Below are 20696 nucleotides of genomic sequence, written 5' to 3'. Positions count from 1 at the left end.
AATTTAAATGATTATTGGCCTTCTGGCACATTGTGGAATTAATAAGTAAGCTTATTGATTTATGAAAGCTTTAGGTTCTGAATACGATAAGTTCTGAAAACACTTTACAACAAGACACTGTGAACCGTATGTATATTATTATACCTGAACAATGAACCTACATTTATATACTGTATAGGTGTACTATCAATCAATAATCAATGCTCTAGCATTTATTAAAGGAGAACTTTAGATGGTGTGGATTTTTATATATTTTTTTAAATAAAATATTTATTTATTATATAGTATTAAAAAATATTTTCACACCTATACATGAAAAGGATAAATGGTTTTACATTTAATTTAATGCATTAACAAGTTGGATGTGAGGGTTTACTGTAAATCAGTAAAATGATAAATAAATAAATGTTTTCAACCTTTTAATCAAAATCGAAACAATTTGCACATTAGGTTGTACATGTATGAAACTATTTTGTTCTTGATAATAAAAACAAATTATAAAGAATCTGCAACAACTTGAGTTCCCCTTTAACTATATTGACTGAAAGTTGTTTATGATTTCTGGGCTGGATACTCCTTTTAAATAATATGTATATTGAAACATTAGTGTTGGAGGTGGTTGGATCCCAATGGCTTTGATTTACTTAAATTTGATGGAAAATGAAATTCATGTTCTAAAGTGACCTGTATGTCACAATTTTGTTTTATTTTTATTGCTAAAATCAGAAATAAGTTACTTAAAGTTCACCTTCAGGACAAGAATCCTTCATATAACAGGCTGAGCCCTCCTTCAACATACACAACTACTCACATCAGCCCAAACTACATGTACAGTATCTTAAACCTTTAGTACATGTAGCTAACATTGAGGTCCCATGTTTGATCCCGGTATTTGCCGATAAAGTTAATCTGGATTTTCCGGCATGGTTCCTCCTTGTATACTAGTTCAAATGAGACAGAAAGCAAGGTCCTATAAGAGTAGTCTGTAGCGCCACAGTCCAGGCAAAATTTCGCTCATAGTCATAGCATACTGTATGGCGTACGCCAGTCTGCATTAGCCCAGTGCGAGCAGAAAAGTAGCATGCTAAACTTCTTTCATTTGAAATATTGACTACTGTGGTTTCTTGAAGAAAATTAGAGAAAGGTCATGGAGGCACCACAGCTACTCTTTTGACTTGGGCTTGTCCTCTAGATTCACTACCAACTAACCTACAGAAGGAATCTATAGATGAGCTCGTTATCTGTTGGACTTTTCTTAGAATTATTTAAAACAGCTAACATACATGTAAGAACATTTCTTTAAAAAATCATCACATTTTAAAAAAATAATAGGCTGGTATAACCAGTTACGCCTGGTTTCATGCAGTCCAAGTGCTATAGGGTAGGGTTAATAACTGAAATATCCGTCTCGTCTATTGGTTGTTGTTTTACAAGTTTACAACAATTAAAAAATGGAGCTGGTATGTAAATTATCCAATTGAGATAACAATGACTGCTTGTTGTTTAAGTTTGAGCAATTGTAAAATGATATTGAAGTAGGTTTATAAGTAGAATTTGTTAATTAGTGAACAAGTTTTATGCGAAGTTAGGAGAACAGTAATTGTTTCATCTTTATGATGTCTTGGTTTTACAACATTATGTCTTATACATTATCTGGACTGCATTAACTAAAGTTGTCTGTTGTGAACATAAATTGTTTAGTTTTATGTCATCTTTACAAAATCATGGCAGAACAATATGTTAGTTTATTAATAGTTTAATGTCATCGGACTGCATGAACTAAAATTTTCCTGCTTACATTTAGCTGAAAATTATTTTATAGAGAAACTTTTTGCCCTTCACGTCTGTGCAGGGTGCAACACTACAAATTTAGCTGAAGTATTATTGATATTGTGACTTACTGTTAATAAGCAATAGTTGTATATGTACCTATGTTCTTATTTTTGTTAGAAATTGTATATATACTGTATACTGTATAAATTTTTGTATATACTGAATAAATTAATGTGTATATATGCTGTATAAATTTTTGCGACCAGTCTAATAGACATAATATTATTTTTCACTTTATATTTTTCAGACGAATGCCATTCATAAAGCTATAAATAGTCAAGAAACACCAGTTAAAGAGAAGCATGTTAGAAGTATCCTTTTTATTATGATTTGGTGATTAAAATGAAATCTCATGGGCTGTATAAAGTGGTAGCTATATAAATCAACTAGAACACATGCTTATGAAAGAACAATTACTAATTTATTTTTGGAATGTTTCAAAGTGTTGCAAATGGTTTAATGTGTGTGCTTTAGATCATAAGGTCTGTCATTGAGTCCAAGTGGTGTGGTTTTGATCCCTTGCTTGTACATGACAACAAGAGTAGTTTAATCTGTTCTGCCTCATGGGTTTGCTCTGGGTCCTCCAGTTTCCTCCCTACGAGCAAGCTAATCATTGAAATAAAATTGAACCATAGGTTAGTCCCGAAATGACCTAGCTTACGTTGAATGGAAGTTACACCCCATCCCCACTATCTCTACTAGAGATGTTTATGTACCAACAGGTAACAAAAGTGACTTTAACTTTATGAAGATACAATTTTGGGCAGTTTCCAAGATGGAGGAGCAAGTATGTTTTGGACAATCACTGGCAAACTTCCACTTCAAGGCAATCCTATTGTTTGCTGGAAGTTTTGCCATGTGCTACATAAGCTGATGAGAGATGGACACCAACATGTAAGTTTGTTTTACTAAGTAAATTATATTATTGGACTTCACTGAAGTTATATTTGCCCAGAATTTGTCCTCTCCATTTATTTTTATTGACCAAATAAACCTTCCTGAATATAATTGTTCATGGTGTAGGCCTTCAAATTGATAAAGCTCTACTAAATTTACAAATGCGTGGAAACACTTTCGTTCTCTTCTCATCGTTTTACTTTGGTTTCCTTAAGAGGAGAGATTCTGTGTAGTGTTATTGACTGATTTACACATCCGTGCCAGATGATATTTGTAGCAAAAGACAAATATAGACTTTCCGTCCATACTCATTTCTAAGATCTCGATGAAGCTAAAAATTTACTGATGTTAAAGTGCTCACTGGAGTGTGAAAGTGATCATTCTCCTGTAACATGAAGTTTTAAAGAGGAAGGGATGATATTTTATTTCAATTTTTAAAAGAATTGATTTTTGTTTTGCTATAATCATATACCTTAAAGAGGCTTTAATTTGTTCTATAAAAACTTGAATCTCTTGAAATAGTCCTTAGTTCAATCAGTCTTCTTAAAATCTTTATTTCTTTGAAGGGAGTATGGCTCTATTCTTTGCAGCCATAAAATAGACGAAAATGGGCCTTAACAGCACCTATTAATGTAATATGAATGTGTACAAAGTGATATAAATTTGATTTTTTAAAAACTTACTGTAATTTCTAGTCAGTTATGTGTGGTGATATATGTGAACTGTCCAATTTGAATGACAGTCGTTTACACCTGCTTAGTTTCATTCTACACATTTTTCAATTTATTATTTCATCGTTTGTGAAAAGGCAATTACTAATTACTTTTGCATTGTCTTGTAGGATATCTTTTTCTTTGTTCATTACATACGGCACCCGAAACCATAGAAAGCATGACTTGTATTCTGATAATAAAATGTTCATTGTGTCTTAAATATTGAAGATTAGGATCCCATATTTTAATGGCAAGATAACATCAGTATTGATTGAAATAGATCAATATTGAATTCTAATTTGTGTTTTTTATTTTAAATATTATGGAATATGTTGAGTTTGAGGTTTATTTCCTTTAAGTTATAATCAATTTTATAAAAATGAGTTCTATGGAATTAAAATTTTTGTACATAAAGTTCTTGATGCATCTTAAACATGAGATCTTCATTTTTGGTTAAACACTCTGATAAACTTAGTGATCCATGCGGTATATGTCGATACTTTGTTGACCTCAGCCCATAATGCCTTTTATCACCCTTGATGATAAAGAATACCATACACAACAATTCAAAATGATACTTTTAACATAGATTTCACTTTAGCTCAATATAAAATATACTTTTCTTCTTTCTTCTAGGTTGTACATGATTCTATGAAATATAGAAGCCATTTAAAAGATCTGGGAAAATTGTGGGTAAGTTTATAACTAAGTTTATCCTCCATTTCTTGATCTGAACTAAGAAGTTGGAGGAATTATTGGAAACCAATAAGGCCAATTTTCATATTGAAACTACATGTATAGTAAGACCATGCTGAGAAAAATGAATTAGTCTGGGTCCACAAGAAGTCTGAAAGGACAATGTTCTGAATTTTGTTAGATGTAGTGAGGCGAAAGGTGGCATCATATTTATATAAGTATGTCACCGAAACCTGAAAGTCTTATTATGTGATTAGTGAAACATGTTTTGTTCACTGTCTAGTCCTTCGGATGAGATGAAAAACCAAGGTCCCGTGTATACATTGGAATGCACGTAAAAGATCCGTTGGCAGTTGGGATTCAATATAAGAGTAGGCGATAGTGCCGCTGCCGGGGCAAAATTTCCCTCATAGCACCCTGTATGGCGTATGCCCGTCTTCATTAGCCCAGCATAGGAGCAGAACAGTAGGACGTTAAACCCCATTTCATTTCATTTCATGATAACACTAGGAAAAAGTCCATCAAATTTTTATTATTTCTGATTATTACGTTCAGGATGTGTCTTATAAATGTGTCTCTTTAACCTACACTGTCCAACCTGAAGGGTTTTCTCTGGTTTCCTCCCACTACTAAAAACGCCTACGTACAGGTGAATTACTGTATTAAAATAAAATTTGAACCATGTGTTTGTCCTGAAATGACCTGGTTTGTGTTAAATGGACATTAATCTCCATTTCTCTCTGGCTTACCTACAAAATAATAACAAAGCATATGGACTGCTCTGACGACTTAATTACTCTGGGTGTATGTTTCATTGCCTGGCAACATATTTTTATTTATTGTCCCCCGCCTTTCGAAGAAAGCAGGGGACTATTAAAATGGGTTCGTCGGTCTGTCTCTCTGTCTTCTAGGTCAAATTGAAGGAGAGTTATTGTGTCCCAAAAAGTGTGTCCGTCCGTCCGTCACACTTTTTGGGACACAATAACTCTCCTTCTAATTGACCTAGAATGTTTAAACTTGGTGTAGGTGTTTATTAGGTCAATGTCTTGATGGAGTTCGAAGATGAGCATTTTCTGCTTAGGATAAGTAGAGATAAGCAATTTGACTGGTTGATGCTTTGGAACACGATAACTTAAGTTCCAATTAAGTAAGAGTGATGAAACTTGGTGTATAGTTTCATTACATCAATACCTTGACTAAGTTCGATATTGAGCATTTTCTGCTAAGGGTAAGCACAGCGATAAGCAATTAGATTGGCCGAGACTTTGGAACACAATAACTCTCCTAATTGAGCTAGAATGTTCAAACTTGGTGTAGGTGTTTATGAGGTCAATGTCTCGATAGATTGCGAAGATGAGCATTTTCTGCTTATGTTAAGTAGAAGCAATTTGAATGGTTGATGCTTTGGGACACGATAACTTTAGTTCTGATTAAGTGAGAGTGATGAAACTTGGTGTATAATTCATTACATCAATACCTTGACTAAGTTCGATGATGAGAATTGTCTGCTTCGGCTAAGGAGCAATAAGCATTTTGATTGGTCAAGACCTTGGAACATAACAACTCTGCTTCTAATTGAGGTAGACTGTTTAAACTTGATGTAGATGTTCGTCTTGACTTGAGTTCAATGATTAACATATCGAGCTAAAGCTAAGCAGAGATAAGCAATTTCTTTGTTCGATTCTTTGGGACAAGATAACTTTGATTCTATCTGATAGAGAGTGATGAAACTTAGTGTATAGTTGATAATCAGTTTGATTGCTCGATACTTTTGAAAAAAAATAGTTGTGCGATTAATTGATATGTGTCATCTATTTATTTGGGGATTTCGGCGGGGGACATCAGCCTCACTGTTGGCTTGTTTTATACTGTTTATTGAGTAGTTTCATATTTGTTGGTGTTTATTGAAAGGTTTTATAATTGATGTAGACTTCATTAGCCCAGTCAGTGCAGAAAAGTAGGACCTTAAACTTCAATTTCATTTATTTTGAATTATTTTAATTTTTTTTCAGGGACATTTAAAAGAAGGCTATGGTAAACTTATAGCAGCCTATTGTCGGTTTTTAATACAAAGGTTGAATTTTCATAGAAAGGTAGGAACAATCAAACTGTTACCAACAATCAATATCCTAGTGTGGGTAGAGATGAATTTTCAGGACTTTTAAAGCCATTTCTCAATGGTCAATTCCCTCGGATGGGATAAAAAAAAAAGATTTAGGTCCCATGCACAAATTGATAGTGCATATTAAAGATTACTTTGCAGTGGAATTCAAAAGAATAGTAGGTGTAAAAGCCAAAATTCTTCCCACATGTGGCACGGATAAACATAGAAATAAAAATTCTGTATTATAATGAGTAAAGTGTTGATTAGATGTTAAAATCCATTCCATTACAGTACAAAGAATCAAACAACCTACTAGCTCCTTTGAACAAAAATAACATTCATTATTTGTAACGGATACCTGTTATGCAAGAGAAACTTTAAATGGATTGCCAGTGTAATCAGCCCTTAAAATTAGTTGAATAATAAATTGAATATATGTTTGTTTATTTTAGTTTCCACGGATACCAGGCAACCTGACAATGAGTGATGATCAATTTAATAAAATATGTGGAACAGATGTTAATAATTAGTAAGTTTATAATTTGAGTTTTATCAGGAATTGTTGTCTGTAAGAAGGACAATTTTGAATTATCATATCTTTTCTGTGTCATAAAGATATAACTTTTCTGCCACTTAAAGCCCCAACATGTCAGAATAATGATTAAATACAGGGTTTATAATTAAGACCATACACAAACAATTTTTTTTTTTTTTTTAAATAAATCGCTTTATAGTTATTCAGATCTAACACTAACATATGTCATGGCCATTTGAAATTTACATTGGTTTATGTTGATTTCTTAAAGATGGGTTCCCGCTTACAAACTTGGAGATTTAATGCTATATATGGACCAAAAACATATTCAAACTAATTAATTTGTCATAATTATGCTTCAAATCCTTCTCAAACATCGTAATTGCGAAGGAATGCCCTGCTATTAAAATTCGATCAAACCAGGTCATGTTTACGTCACATCTTGGGAGTCCAAGGAGAATTCATTGCATACATAAGACGATGTTGTCTTTAATCGCTTACCATTTATTACAAATATCGAATCCTAATTAAATTCTCGGATTATCCACTACCCGCGTCTTTTTCCATCATTTTTATCTCAGAATGTATTGTACGTCTAACTCTTCATAAAGTTTATAAACTTGTACATCAAGTGCTCAATGTTCACTTGTGACCTTTGACATCAAGTGTGCAAAAGTTCCTAATCGTCGGGCTGTTGATTAGGGGAACCCTTACATGTATGTCCTGTATACGCTCCATGAGTGTTTTTCGGGGAATCCAGTATTTTTCTAGTAAGATTGGATATCTCTACTTTCCATACTTTTATTGGAAATAACCACCCGATAAATACTTTTTTGGGAACCCATCTTTAATACTGGTGATAATTCTAGCAGTTTATAAAAGCCAACCCAGTTTTCATGAAGGTCTTGTACTCTCTAATACTCTAATGTACTGAAATACATAATAACTGTTTATCAAAGCAGTACATATTTATTCCAATAAATTAAATGTGAATTTTATGGCTTGCTGTGCCTTTAATGTGCTTTGATTATTAATAAGCTTCCATGGAAACAGTTATTGTGTAATAATTATTTGAAATTTTGTAATCTATAGATTTCCAATAATGTTAGTAAATGTCAAAATAGATTCTGATTCATTAAATCAATAGTTTATCTTTGTATATGGCCTTGAGATATATTAAAAGATTACATGTAGGCTAGTTACTAGGTAAATAAAGAGGTTTTTTTAAAATGTAATCTCTGTATATCACACATTGTCAGAAATTATATATTAGTATTGTTTATTGTTTAAGTATTATGTGTCACTAATAACAACAGATGACTCATCAGTATTATAATCAACTAGCAAATCAATACAGTATACATGTGTAGATATATGTACATAGAAGATTATATATTGGGATATGTAGGTCAAAGTAAAAGATAATCCATTTAGACCAGTTGTTCAGCTGTAATTGTTATTACTCCCACATTCTAAACATATTATTGTCAACTCTCTACAGGCTACATTTTGTCCCCCAATCTTTTTAACTTATATTATGTTTGCATTAATAAGATAACTTCTGATGATAACTTACAGAGTTATTGACCTTGATTACTTTGTGGAATCTTGTGAATGCTCTAACATTAACTACAAATGTTTTCTGATCTGTGTATTTTTTCGAATTAGTGAATTAAAGAAGCCTATCAAATTTCAATGATTGTCATTAATTAAAGATACATTATGGGAGATAAGATAAAGAGATGGCAGTTCTCGCTATAATAGTTAAAACCTAGATAGTGTAAAGGTAATTTGCTGAAAATTTCAGTCAAATTGATCCACTATGAGCCGAGAAAGAAGCGGGTGAAATTTTTGCATAGTCTCGGTCATCATTACTAAAATCATTAATATAAACAGCATAGTCTTGATTATCTGCTTTTATTGATTTAATTATCAATAGCCGTTAGCGGCATATAGGAATCTAATCCAGCCAACATCGAAGGCTAGCCTTGACATCTCGAGTTTATTATGGTCTGGATAAGTTAATTAATGTCTAATTGATAATTTAGATAACATTTCAGGCCTAAAGAAAGACTTGTAATAAGCAGATTATGCTCTTGCATAATGCATGTTTAACAGTACAGTTATTGCTTTTGCTCTGTTTGTAGAATCTTGTGGACACTCTAGCAACAGAACATACCTCTTGAATTGATTGTATCATATTAGATTTAAATAATTTGTTAATTATATCAAGAGAATGGCTCTAAAAAGAAACTTGTGAATGCTATACCAGCAAAAAAATCATCATCTGATTAAACTTGTGTTCATTGTTTCAATTTTTGCAATGAATAACACTTACAACAGTTCCTGATTCTTATATCTAGAATTATTGCCCTTTACTGCACCATAGAATCTTGGTCATGCTTCAGTGATATCATACAGTATTAAAGCGATTCACATGCTGAGAAACTTTATAGATTGCTCGGGTGACTTAACTTCTTGGTAACCCATCTTAAATCATGTTACCATTGTCTTTTCAGTTTTGAATTTTCTATTGATATGTTAGATTTACTGGATGAAATCATTCATCTACAACAAAATGGTAAGAAAATGATAACTTTTCTGTTTTTGACTATTTTTTAGACAATTTTCAGTGCGTTTAGGCCATTTTATATAAGAAAAACCCAGTTATGATTCTGGTCTTCGATTACCACAGGTAATGCCCTCAGAACTAATATATATGTCTTAATTGACCAGACCCTAGTTCCTTCCATTTACTCATTGGTTTGCACTGCAAATATAGGTTAATTAAAATGAAAATCTAAATTTTTGATTGATTATTGTTATTTCTATCTCAGTGGAATAAATTATTTGAAGCTGACAACAGTGTAAGATTCAAAATAAATTTCATAATTGATTCAATATATCATATTCATATTTGTATTTGTATTGATTTTACCAGTAAATCATTCTCATTGATTTTTTTTTTCAGTTTTTGGGTCCCTGGACATGTCTCGAGCGAATTCTATGACAACTGCTGGCCAGTGTCGTCTGGCACCATTAATATTAGCCATATTGGATTCTTGTCAACTTTATGATTACCTTGTTAAATCTCTATTTAGACTTCATGCAAGTACGTACATAGTGGTATTTTGTATTAAGGCCACACAAATTTGATTTTCTGTTTTTTAGGGTCTTGATAACTAAATAGCCACTTGAATCATATGAAATAAAGATGTTTAGTTTAAAATTTCAAAATTTGGAACAGCGCAAACCAAGGACTTTTGGTTTTTAAATTAGTATTTTTCCCAAAAGTGACTTGGAATTATAAGAACTAATATAATGTAGAGTAGATTCAAATGTAAAATTTATCGTTCGAATAAGGAAATTTTTAATCGCATGACAAATTCGAATTTTTTCTTTATTTGATACTATACAGGTTTAACACCAGACACATTAGCTGGCCACAGAGAGAGATTTTTAAATGGTTATAAAAAGTGAGTACATTTATATAAATACAAATGGGACCTCACTATAAAGTGGTTCTATTTTAGATTGGTTTGAATCTAAGATGGGGTCAACAGTGTTGCAGAAAAACCCTTCAGTATTATATACAGATAGGGAACTTGCTAATGCTCAGTTTATATCAGTGAATCCAACAACAATGTTATAGAAAGCAACAAGTGTTTACAGTATTCCACTAGTATCTGACTATCTATAGAAAAAGTAAAGGATCCCCTAACCCAAGAAGAACAGAGACTGTTTAATGATAACAATTTGGTGTCTTTAGTCAGACCTTCATCAGATACATAGAAAATTCACAACTTTTGACTGCTCTGTTCATGTTGTAAGCCTCATAATTCTGTCTCTTTGAGGTTATATCTGTGATATATTTTATAAAAAAAAATGACCTTGTTAGTCTCAAAATAACCTTGTATTAAAGAATTATCAAACGTTATTTTGTGAATGTTTTACAGATTAAAACAGTTTTACCATAGCAGTAGTAACTTACAGTATTTTAAAACTCTAGTCCAAGTTCCTTCACTACCCGAGGTTTGTTCATCTAATACATATTATGCAGGGGTTGGATGGTTGAATGATTTTACATGTGCTTTAGATTACAAGGTCTATCATTGAGTCAAGTGGCAAAGGTTTCTATCCCACACTAACTTGTATGTGACAAGGAGAAAATTCGACTGTCCAACCTCATGGCTTAACTTGGGGCCCTCCGGTTTCCTCCTACTGCTAAAGATCCATATGTGGAAACAAATTATTGAAATAAAATTGAACCATGTGTTAGTCCCGAAATGACTTCATTTGTGGCAAGTGGACGTTGAAATCTATGGTATTTAACATATAAATAAATTAATATACAATTCTTAAACCAGACTAGATCTCTTTGAATTCTTAGAAAACTAAAAGTTTTGAGTTTGAGAAATGCAAGTTACTCTTCCACTAAAAGATCAGATCAGTCCATTCCAGCTCTTTATTTTGAACTAAATGAAAATAGTTTTACGGTAACTCCTTGTGATAGCATGCTAGTAATATGTACCTGTAATTACAAATCCTTTTGTATTTATATTTCATCAAAAAATCTATGAAAGCTGAATATATCTGGATGTTGTATAATAATGAAGTTTAATATATTTGCATGTTTTGTTTTGCAGGAACCGCCAAATTTTTTGATGGCATCTGATTTTAGTAAACACGTAAAGCCAGTAGCTGTTGTTCCACAAGAAGCTGATCCAGAACCAGAACAAGATCTAGACACACCGGATGATTCATTACTTGATCTCTCAAATCCACAGGTAATATCATATTAATATTTACTTCAAAACAAGAAATCCATGTGGTCAAATTCATTGATTATTTCAACTTTTCAATTTTCTGAGACAATAAAACAAAGTATATTAGGCCACACAAATTAAATATTCTGGTTCTTCGAAAATCCTTACGATAAATTTAATGTGGGAGAGAGGTTTTTATTTTGTCAACGGATCACTACTATACTGGGCTAAATGACTTCTCCGATTGACTTTAAACAGAGTGTTTAAAGTCATGGGATTAAGAAGCTTATTGATTTTCAACGATTTCTGATAATTACTGTCAGAGTTATGGCCCTTGATCACTTTGAAAAAGCTTGTGGACTTTAAATTTATACACAGTGTTTAAGGGTCATGAGACCAAGAGGCCTATTGATTTCTAATGATTTCTGATAATTACTTAGTGGGTTGTTACTTGTAATCAGATTTTAGTGTGTTGTAAATGACAAAAGAAAAAAAAATATGCGACAACCCTTGTTGACTGCCCAGACAACTTAGCTGCTGTGGGCGTATGTTTCGTCACCTGGCAACCTATCTTTAAGTGATGCAGATGGGATTATCCGAGAGCCAGAATTTTTTTTAAAATGGCCTTAAGTTCAAACCATTTGTAGATCTTATTGGTCTTGATAATTAAATGAATAGCTGCTCAAGTCTTGCAAACAATCTTTGGTTTAAAATTTCAAAACCTAAACATTTGGAACTAAAGCTTTTGATAAGAGCAGCCAATTTTTTTTTTATTATTTTTAAAGTATTTTTTCCCCAAGAAATAGGATGCAAAATTTAGATAGGTGTTTCCAAAGAACAAAATATAAATAAATAAGAGGCTGCATTCAGATATCCCATATTATACAACAAATCAGGTAAACCAGTCCAGCTATCATAAGTATGTTTTAATAACATAACATCATGAAGATATAAATATTGATATAAATTACTAAATATTATCATTATTGATTTCAGCAACCGGATCAGTTTGATCAGACATTCGGTCAGAATAATATGGGTTCTTTCAATTTTAATGGCAGACCTCCTGAACCAGATGAAAGGTAATTTGAGAATTCTCATCCTGCAGGCAATTCTGTTGATGCTGTTTTGTATGCAAATCTAGTGTTTGGTCTGGTTTTGACAATAACTTTCTACATTCCTATTATGTTATAGATATAGTTCCCAATGGGCCATAAATTCTATCTTCTCTCTGTTGCCCCAAGCAATTATATTTCCATAGACATATTGTTAGGATAATTTAGACAGATATTATATTAACTATATTATAAATGTATGTTTTATTTTCTCCTTTTAGAGATTTGTTGATTGACAGACTACAGAAAGAAATAGAACAATTAAAAGAAGAACTGCAACGAGTTAAAGCAGAGGTATTTTAGGATAAAAATTGTTTAAGAATTGAAAAAACAACTCAGGAACCTTTTTTAATGATAATTTTCTTTAGTTAACATCCTATGTTATTGAAATATTAAAAGTCAAATACTATATTTTGTATCAATCTGGTGATATTTCAGAGCAGCTGTTGTCATTTTTAGGAAGTATTCTCATCAAGAAAATGAATTTAATTAATTTTAAGATGTCATATTCAAGTTGACACCCTTAATTAAAGTGTGCACTTTAGATCATTAGGTCGTGAGTCAGGTGACATGGTTTCGATTCCCAGCTTGTGTGTAAGAAGGAGTGGAGTTTCCAGTTTCCTCCCAGTGCTAATGACCCCTACGCGCAAACATATAATTGAAATAAGATTGAACCATATGTTAGTGTCAAAATGACATAGTTTGTGTTGACTGGAAGTTAAACCCCATTTCTTTCTCTATTTGCATGAGCACATGTTAAAATCTTTGAAAAGAACTAAATACTGTTTATAACTTGATGGTTAAAACATCTACATTTTATGTATATGTCTACAATGACATGACAGATTTGTCTCAAATGAAAATTTAATTTGAACCAACTCTGATGCAACTTTATAGTCAAATCCAGCCAGCTAAATCTTCCTTAGTAATATAATTTTGTCTGGTATCTGAGATATTTATTTTCATCATGTTGACTGATATTAACAATGCTATGTATTTTATAATTACAGGACCAAAGAGTGATATTATCATTAAAAGATGAAATAAATAAATTAGAGAAGATTTTATCAGAATTACGTCTGTCTGCTGATAAGGCATTGAAAGTAGGTTTATATAAGTTTAATTTTAGCTAACAACTAATTACCTGTGATCTCTATTTTATTATAGTTTTAATTTAGATTATCTACCATACCATCAAGATCTGACTATTTCTTCAGCAAATTTTTGACACCTGACTGTAGCCGCTTTGATCGGTTACACCCATTCTTGCTTTAGTCAAAGCTTTTGTTCCTTGGCTCTGAACTGAACACAATCTTCTGAAAGATGTTGTTCGGTCTTGCTGTATTGGGAATGTAAAAAAAACCCCAACAAAAACGAAAGTATGATCTCATTATAATTACACTGCTAACATGTGTTGGTAATTCTACATAGTCTGATAGATATGTTTATATTACAGGAGAATGATAAGACTATGTTTATATAACAGGAGAACAATTATCTATGTTTCTATTACAGGAGAATGATACTGTAGTTTATGGTTATATTTCAGGAGAATGAGAATCTATGTTTATATTACAGGACAATGTTAATTTATGTTTATATTACAGGAGAATGATAGTTTAAAGAAAGAAGTAGAAGAAGCCAGAGTAGCCGTCATAGCTGCAGAAAAACTAGGAGATGCTGAAAGTATGTACAATTATCTTCTTCAAATTGGTCAAGTATTTGCTTGAATACACACACATATAATAATAAGACATATATTGCCATCCATGATCAGTCTGTCCAACTTTTGGGGAGGGGGGTGTGGAGTCGAAGGATCTGATGCATGTACTTTAAATGATAAGGTCTGTCATTGAGCCAAGTGATGTCTAAGTTGATGGCATATATAAGTGACTAGTGACTTGTCACATCTAATTCTGGGATGATATTTAATTAAATAAATAATAGTTTTGAGTTCTATATCTTCAGGCCCCTTGCCCGTATCCAGATTTATCTAAAACTAACGGCTACTATTTGCTGATTTAAGTTGTTGAGTGTGGCTCTGACTCCCTATCCAGGAGCTCCTTGGTTTGATCCGAGTGTTAGTCGATAAAGTTCCTCAGAATTTTTCAGCCTGGTTTTCTCTCATCAGTATAGTATGACAGAGAGCTTAGCTAGGAATACATCTAGTCATTTGGATGGGACAAAAAACCCAGATCCACCAGTGTTCTCTATTGGCATGTACATAAAAAAAAAATAACTTGGTGTTTGGAATTTGTTGAAGAGGGGGCGAAAATGCCATTGTCTGGGCAAAATTAAGCTCATAGCCCACAACATGAACTATGCATGTCTTTAATAGCCCGGTCAGTGCAGGAAAGTTGGATGTTAAACTGCATTTCATTGTTAAAGTGGATGTGGACTTACAATTTATAAAGCTTTTATCATATTTCACAATGTTTTATTTGTTTAACAGAAACAGCCAATGGTAGGCCATTAAAATCTCCATTATTTATTAACAAATAATATTTATAATATTAATAGTTATAGAAATAGACATCCTTTATTAATAGGAGGATATTTGTAGTATACAATATTAAAAAAGCACCAGTAGTTAAATTGATATTACACTTTCTGCATAACCAGTGTAAAAAGTAGATATTTTAAAGTACAGTTTAATCAGAAAGCTGTTAGAATCTTAATACATTGAATCTATTATTTGTATTATATGATTATATACACTGTAATCTGGGTATCATTTAATCTTGTGTATTTAGCACTAATTTCTTTCACATTCGTTTAACATCAAATCTTTGTTTAATGATTCGTAAAAATCATTTAAAATCACCCCAAATCATCTCATTTGTACTTGTGTCCAGTTTAAAACTGACTGATTAATTTTGATAATAAGGGTCCAATTTACAAGTATTTAATTACCTGACCACTGTTTAAATTTAAACAAGATTTGATATTGAATGAATGTGAAAGAAATTAGTGCTAAATACACAAGATTAAATGATACCCGGATTACAGTGATACCATCCTAAAATTCTATTAATTTTCCATCATCTGTAAATCCCCCACCCCACCCCACCCTTTATCAGTGTGTTATTAAAGAAAATGGTATTTAGTTAGATATTAAATACTCTGATTGTAATAAAAAAAAACTAGTCACAATCTTAGTCAAAGAAATTTAGATTGTAATAAAAAAAAGAAAATCAGAATCTTAATATACAAATTAATATATGGTAAGCATGTCATTCTCTAGATACAGTATTATGGATAGGCTTAATTCCTTACAACTTTCCATGGACAACTAATTTTCCCCGCCACCAATATTAATATACTTCATGAATGACGTATGTGTTCATATAAGCTTGAATTTTACTACTATCCTTATAAAGCCCTTGAATATGAACCACTGGGTATTAAGCACTGCTTTAGTATATCATCAATATGTTCAAAAATAGATCTTATAGATTAACAAAACTGTCCAGAATAAAATCAGCCAGGTTTTTTTTGTTTTAAAAATCTGTGTTTCTCAATTAGAGCTTAATAGATGTTACTTGTCTTAGTTTTACACAGCTGTAGTTTTATCGATCACATTAACTTAATCTAGAATTTCTTCTGTTGCGGACACTCAAATATTGTTTTGATATACTATTTTAAAACGTCTTTTGATATTTTGTCAAAAGTAATGGATACATGATATTTTGTCAAAAGTAATGGATACATGATTAAACATACCTGAATTGTATTCTTTCAATCCCTCAAGACTTGTTCATTGAGTAAATGAAAGAATTTATATCCAGCAAGGCATAGGCCTTCACCTACTAGATATCATACAATGTCTCCACAAATCATCGTAGTGCTGAAACATTTTGATAACTATGACAAGATTCATTTCCATGAACTTTCCTACCTGTCAACCAAACACCCCTAATGATCGATAGCATCCAATTATTTACATCTGTGTTTTACGTCACAAGTGTGATCACCTCATCCTTGCATATGAAACTATCAAAATCTCATATTTTTATTCATTGACACTGTTAGGGTGCCCCGTGGTCGAAACTTATCCCTACTAAAAGTTGTACTCGACACGTTGAATGTGCACGCTTCAGTGACGTAACTCTAATTGATTTCAGACGAGTCTCGGGCTCTCTTTTTGTCTATAAATAGCCACAGCACGTGAAATTCTCAACACTTGTAATAACTATTACAGACGTAAAAAATCTATTGTTGATGATTCTGAATAGAAGTAATATTTAGCTTTTTGTTTATTACTGCAGCTTTAGAAATTACGCTCGTTTTATTTTTTAAATTGCTTTATCATTAACTAGACCGTTAGGAGTGGCATCTTTTGGTTTAGTACAAATAATATCTCTGAATAGTGCGGGTTGGGCAGGAAACTGATACTAACAGTAGTTTCATTTTACTTTTACAAGGTTCTCAAAACAATTGTTGTGTCGCCCACCGGGCGTTATTTCTAAATTCAATTTTTTGTTCTAGCTTTCTGTCATGTTTCGTAAAAAAGTAATCTTGATTATCCCGGCCTGTCAATCAGACGGAGAATTGTCGGTAGACTGGTTAAGTGAGACTAATTTCAAAACAAGGGCACGTAACCTATTTTTTGCTCAAAAGTGTCTGGATGTCATGGACGACACTCCGAACCATTTTCAGTGTATTATTTATAGATGGTTAAATGGTCATATCTTATTAAGTACAACATGACCGTCTATTTAGTGACTATAATTGTGCGAAACTGATTTAAAGCTTAGTATATATATAAGTATTGTGGTGTAATTGTCGAGATGTTTGGAGATATTTATTTATGGTGGGGCACCCTAACACTGTTACATATTTTTAGGAATATAATTTAAGTCATGTTTAACCAGTCCTCCATAAGCTATACACTACTATTTGATTTGTCTTGATTAGCTGGACTTTATCCACATTCCTACTTCTAATAGCGCTCCTTAGAGAAATCAGTATTACTACTATCTTAAGACATCCCTTCTCAGAATTAATAACCAGGGCACGATAAGAACTTACAATGGTTCGGAAAGTTTACCAGCCTTTCCTGATTTACTATGTTCAGCATCATTTTATAGTCACATCTGCATGTGAATTTGCTCAGTTTTCATGTTTGATGTTGATGTTCACATTTATGTTTAACATTATTGATTTTCGAAAATTTATTTAAACTTTCGCTTTTGAATATAAACGATCTGTCCTCTAAAGTTTAATTTAACGAACTATAACTATATCATTAGATTTATTTCTTCTTTGTTTACAGAGCAAAGTAAGGCTAACCAAGAAAAGTTTCAGAAAATGAAAGATATTTATAGTAAATTACGAGAAGAACATGTACAGTTATTGAGAACAGTTAGTTATATATTTTATATTATTTCAGCTTGAAATAATTCTTCTTCGTATGAATAATACCTCATCAGGGGTGGAGCCTGTGATACTGACAAAATATTGTACCAAGGTTCAATGGTGTATGTAAAAGAATCCATGGCAGGTTGATTTCTTCCCCCTCATTGCAAATATGGTCATGGAAATGAAGTTGACTATATGTTAGTCTCAAAATGACGAAGGAGTTGGGCATTCTAGTGGTTTAACACATGCGTGTGAAATCACAATGTCATTGAGTCCTCCCGTTCCTTCCCACTGCTAAAGAGAGAGAGAGAGAAAGAAATGGGGTTTAACGTCCACTCGACACAGACTAGGTCATTTCGGGACTTACATATGGTTTAATTTTTTTTCAATAATTTGCTTGCACATAGGGGTCTTTAGCAGTGGGAGGAAACCGGAGGACCCGAAGAAAACCCACGAGGTTGGACAGGCAACCCTACTCCTTTTCACGTACATTCGGACATCCCCCCCCCCCACACACACACACTGCTAAAGACCCCCATGCACAAGTGTATTATTGAAATAAAATTGAACCATATGTTAGTCCCACAGTGACCTAGTTTGTGTCCATTGGAGTGGAGGTTAAACTCTCTCTCTCTCTCTCTCTCTCTCAAATGACTGAAGTATCCCCATTCCATTAGTTCCCTTGAAATTTTGCTTGTGTGCAAACAGGATTTCATAAGATGTACCATAATAAACTGAGTTAGTTCTACAAAATATTAAATCAACCAATAAAAAATCGAAGATCTTCTAGAATATATTTGAAGTATACATATAGTAACTAATTCAATGATTGTTTTATATTTTGACAGCATGCTGAAGCTTCCAAACAATTGACTGCTGATAAAACTGCTCTAGAAGAAAAAGAACAGATCATTAAGGTATGTTGCTTTCAAAATTATTATTCATTTTCAGAGATGGGCATAGACTAAATTTCTCTGTGTCCTCCGGTTTCCTTACACAGCTAAAAACTCCTATGCGCAAGTGAATTATTGAAATAAAATTGAACCATATATTTGTCCCAAAATGACCTAGTTTGTGTCAAGTTGATGTTAAACATCATTTCTCTCCCTCTCTCTCTCTCTCTCTTTAGACTAAAACTAAAAAATAATAACATGTCATTTTACTATGTGACATCTAGTCCTGATCTCTCTCAAAAGAATTAAATTCATAATTTCTTCCAGTCAAATAAATCATGGCCAGACTCCACCTGTTTGGTATAACCATTATTTCAAACAAGTGTTTATTTGTTCAGAGCGGTGCGGTTAAATCAAATGAAATTGTCATTCGGTTGAACAAGATTTCAGGCACTAATGAATTTTGTCTTGGACATGTAGTAAAGGTATTAGTAAAACACTGAAAATATCTGGTCATGACAATTGACATCCACAAGAGCTGTTGTGCCTGACAATGTCTGTGGCAGGTGCCTTATTTGCAGGCTCAATAATCTTTTTATAGATTGGTTTAATAGTAATAATATTGTCATTTATAAAGCATGTTAATACTGAAGAACAGTTTCTAAGGCACTGATTGAAGCCAAGACGTTACTTGGAATCAGGCTTAACTTTTCTCGCTTTAAAAGAATAGATTTTCAATGACTGTTTATTTATATTTATGTAATTATTGTGTATTTTAAAAGTCCTATAAACAATAAGCATTTGAAATTAATTTCATCCAAATCAGATACCCAAAATATCTTGATGCAAATGTGCTATTACTTTTGACTATTCAACTTAAGGCGTATATTCTAGTAACTTCAGAATTTTTCTGAAAATGAAAAGAATAAAGTTTTGTAGAATTTTTATGGGACTGATGAAATGTAGTGTGATTATAGTCACATGGCCATTGTAAATCCTTTATTGATTGTAAAATGTTTTAAGATTTGGCATGATTGATTGATTGTGAATAAATTAATGTGGTAAATTCTTATTATTTCAATTCTAATTAAAATTACCTATCGTAATAATTAGTTCATTTGCTAGTTGTTAAAGTTACATGTTTTAATTATCTTTCTGGTTAGCAAATTGTAGATTTCTCATCTCTGTTACAACATTAACTTGAAGTATTGGCCAAAGGCCCTCTTGAAAAATAGAATATTTCAATGACTATCTTTTCATTGGATGAGATTTAAACAGAGTTATGGATTCATCTAATGAAAAGGAAGTACCATTAAAATTTAGTGAATATGATCCCACAATTATGCTAACCATTAAAACTAATTTCATTTCAAGCAATTTAACTTTGCCTTTGCATCTCTATCTATTTACCTACAACTGTACTATTACTAATCTACTCTACTGATTAAAACTACGTTCTTCTCTCTAATTTGTAGCATTAATATTATTGTGTGCATATTGTTTGTGATCTATTCTATGAAATTTGTGGTCTGATTCTATGAAACCATTTTGAGCTAACCAGGATTAAAGTTCGTAACTTATTACTTCTATGCCAGAATATTGTAGGGTGCCAATCTTCATTGGGGTTTAAGAAACATGTTTTGACAATATTAAATTATGGTCAACCCAAGATTAACCAAATTAAACACATATATAAAGGTGTGCGGGGAGACCACAGAGATATTTCCAGTACTGGACATTCTGATTAAAATACAGATCTATATTTCGTTTTTTTTTTTTATAC

At 32.3% G+C, this 20696-nt stretch overlaps 1 protein-coding gene across 3 annotated transcripts in view; it reads left to right on the top strand.

Annotated features, from left to right (window-relative positions):
* Positions 1-20696, top strand: part of LOC126825622 (huntingtin-interacting protein 1) — a 51428-nt gene that overhangs the window by 8704 nt on the left and 22028 nt on the right. For all 3 annotated transcript variants that reach the window (XM_050555322.1, XM_050555320.1, XM_050555319.1), the window contains exons 2-17: positions 2081-2144; positions 2585-2727; positions 4080-4136; positions 6152-6232; positions 6696-6772; positions 9298-9359; positions 9750-9890; positions 10197-10254; positions 10735-10810; positions 11425-11565; positions 12541-12626; positions 12881-12953; positions 13670-13762; positions 14267-14345; positions 17935-18023; positions 18869-18937. In XM_050555322.1, coding sequence (XP_050411279.1) covers positions 2081-2144; positions 2585-2727; positions 4080-4136; positions 6152-6232; positions 6696-6772; positions 9298-9359; positions 9750-9890; positions 10197-10254; positions 10735-10810; positions 11425-11565; positions 12541-12626; positions 12881-12953; positions 13670-13762; positions 14267-14345; positions 17935-18023; positions 18869-18937 — 1389 coding nt within the window. The remainder of the gene's footprint in view (positions 1-2080; positions 2145-2584; positions 2728-4079; positions 4137-6151; positions 6233-6695; positions 6773-9297; positions 9360-9749; positions 9891-10196; positions 10255-10734; positions 10811-11424; positions 11566-12540; positions 12627-12880; positions 12954-13669; positions 13763-14266; positions 14346-17934; positions 18024-18868; positions 18938-20696) is intronic.

The sequence above is a fragment of the Patella vulgata genome, chromosome 6 (assembly GCF_932274485.2).
Source record: "Patella vulgata chromosome 6, xgPatVulg1.2, whole genome shotgun sequence".
NCBI lineage: Eukaryota > Metazoa > Mollusca > Gastropoda > Patellidae > Patella > Patella vulgata.
Note: the sequence above shows the minus strand (reverse complement) of the source record. Positions and strands in the feature narration are given on the sequence as shown.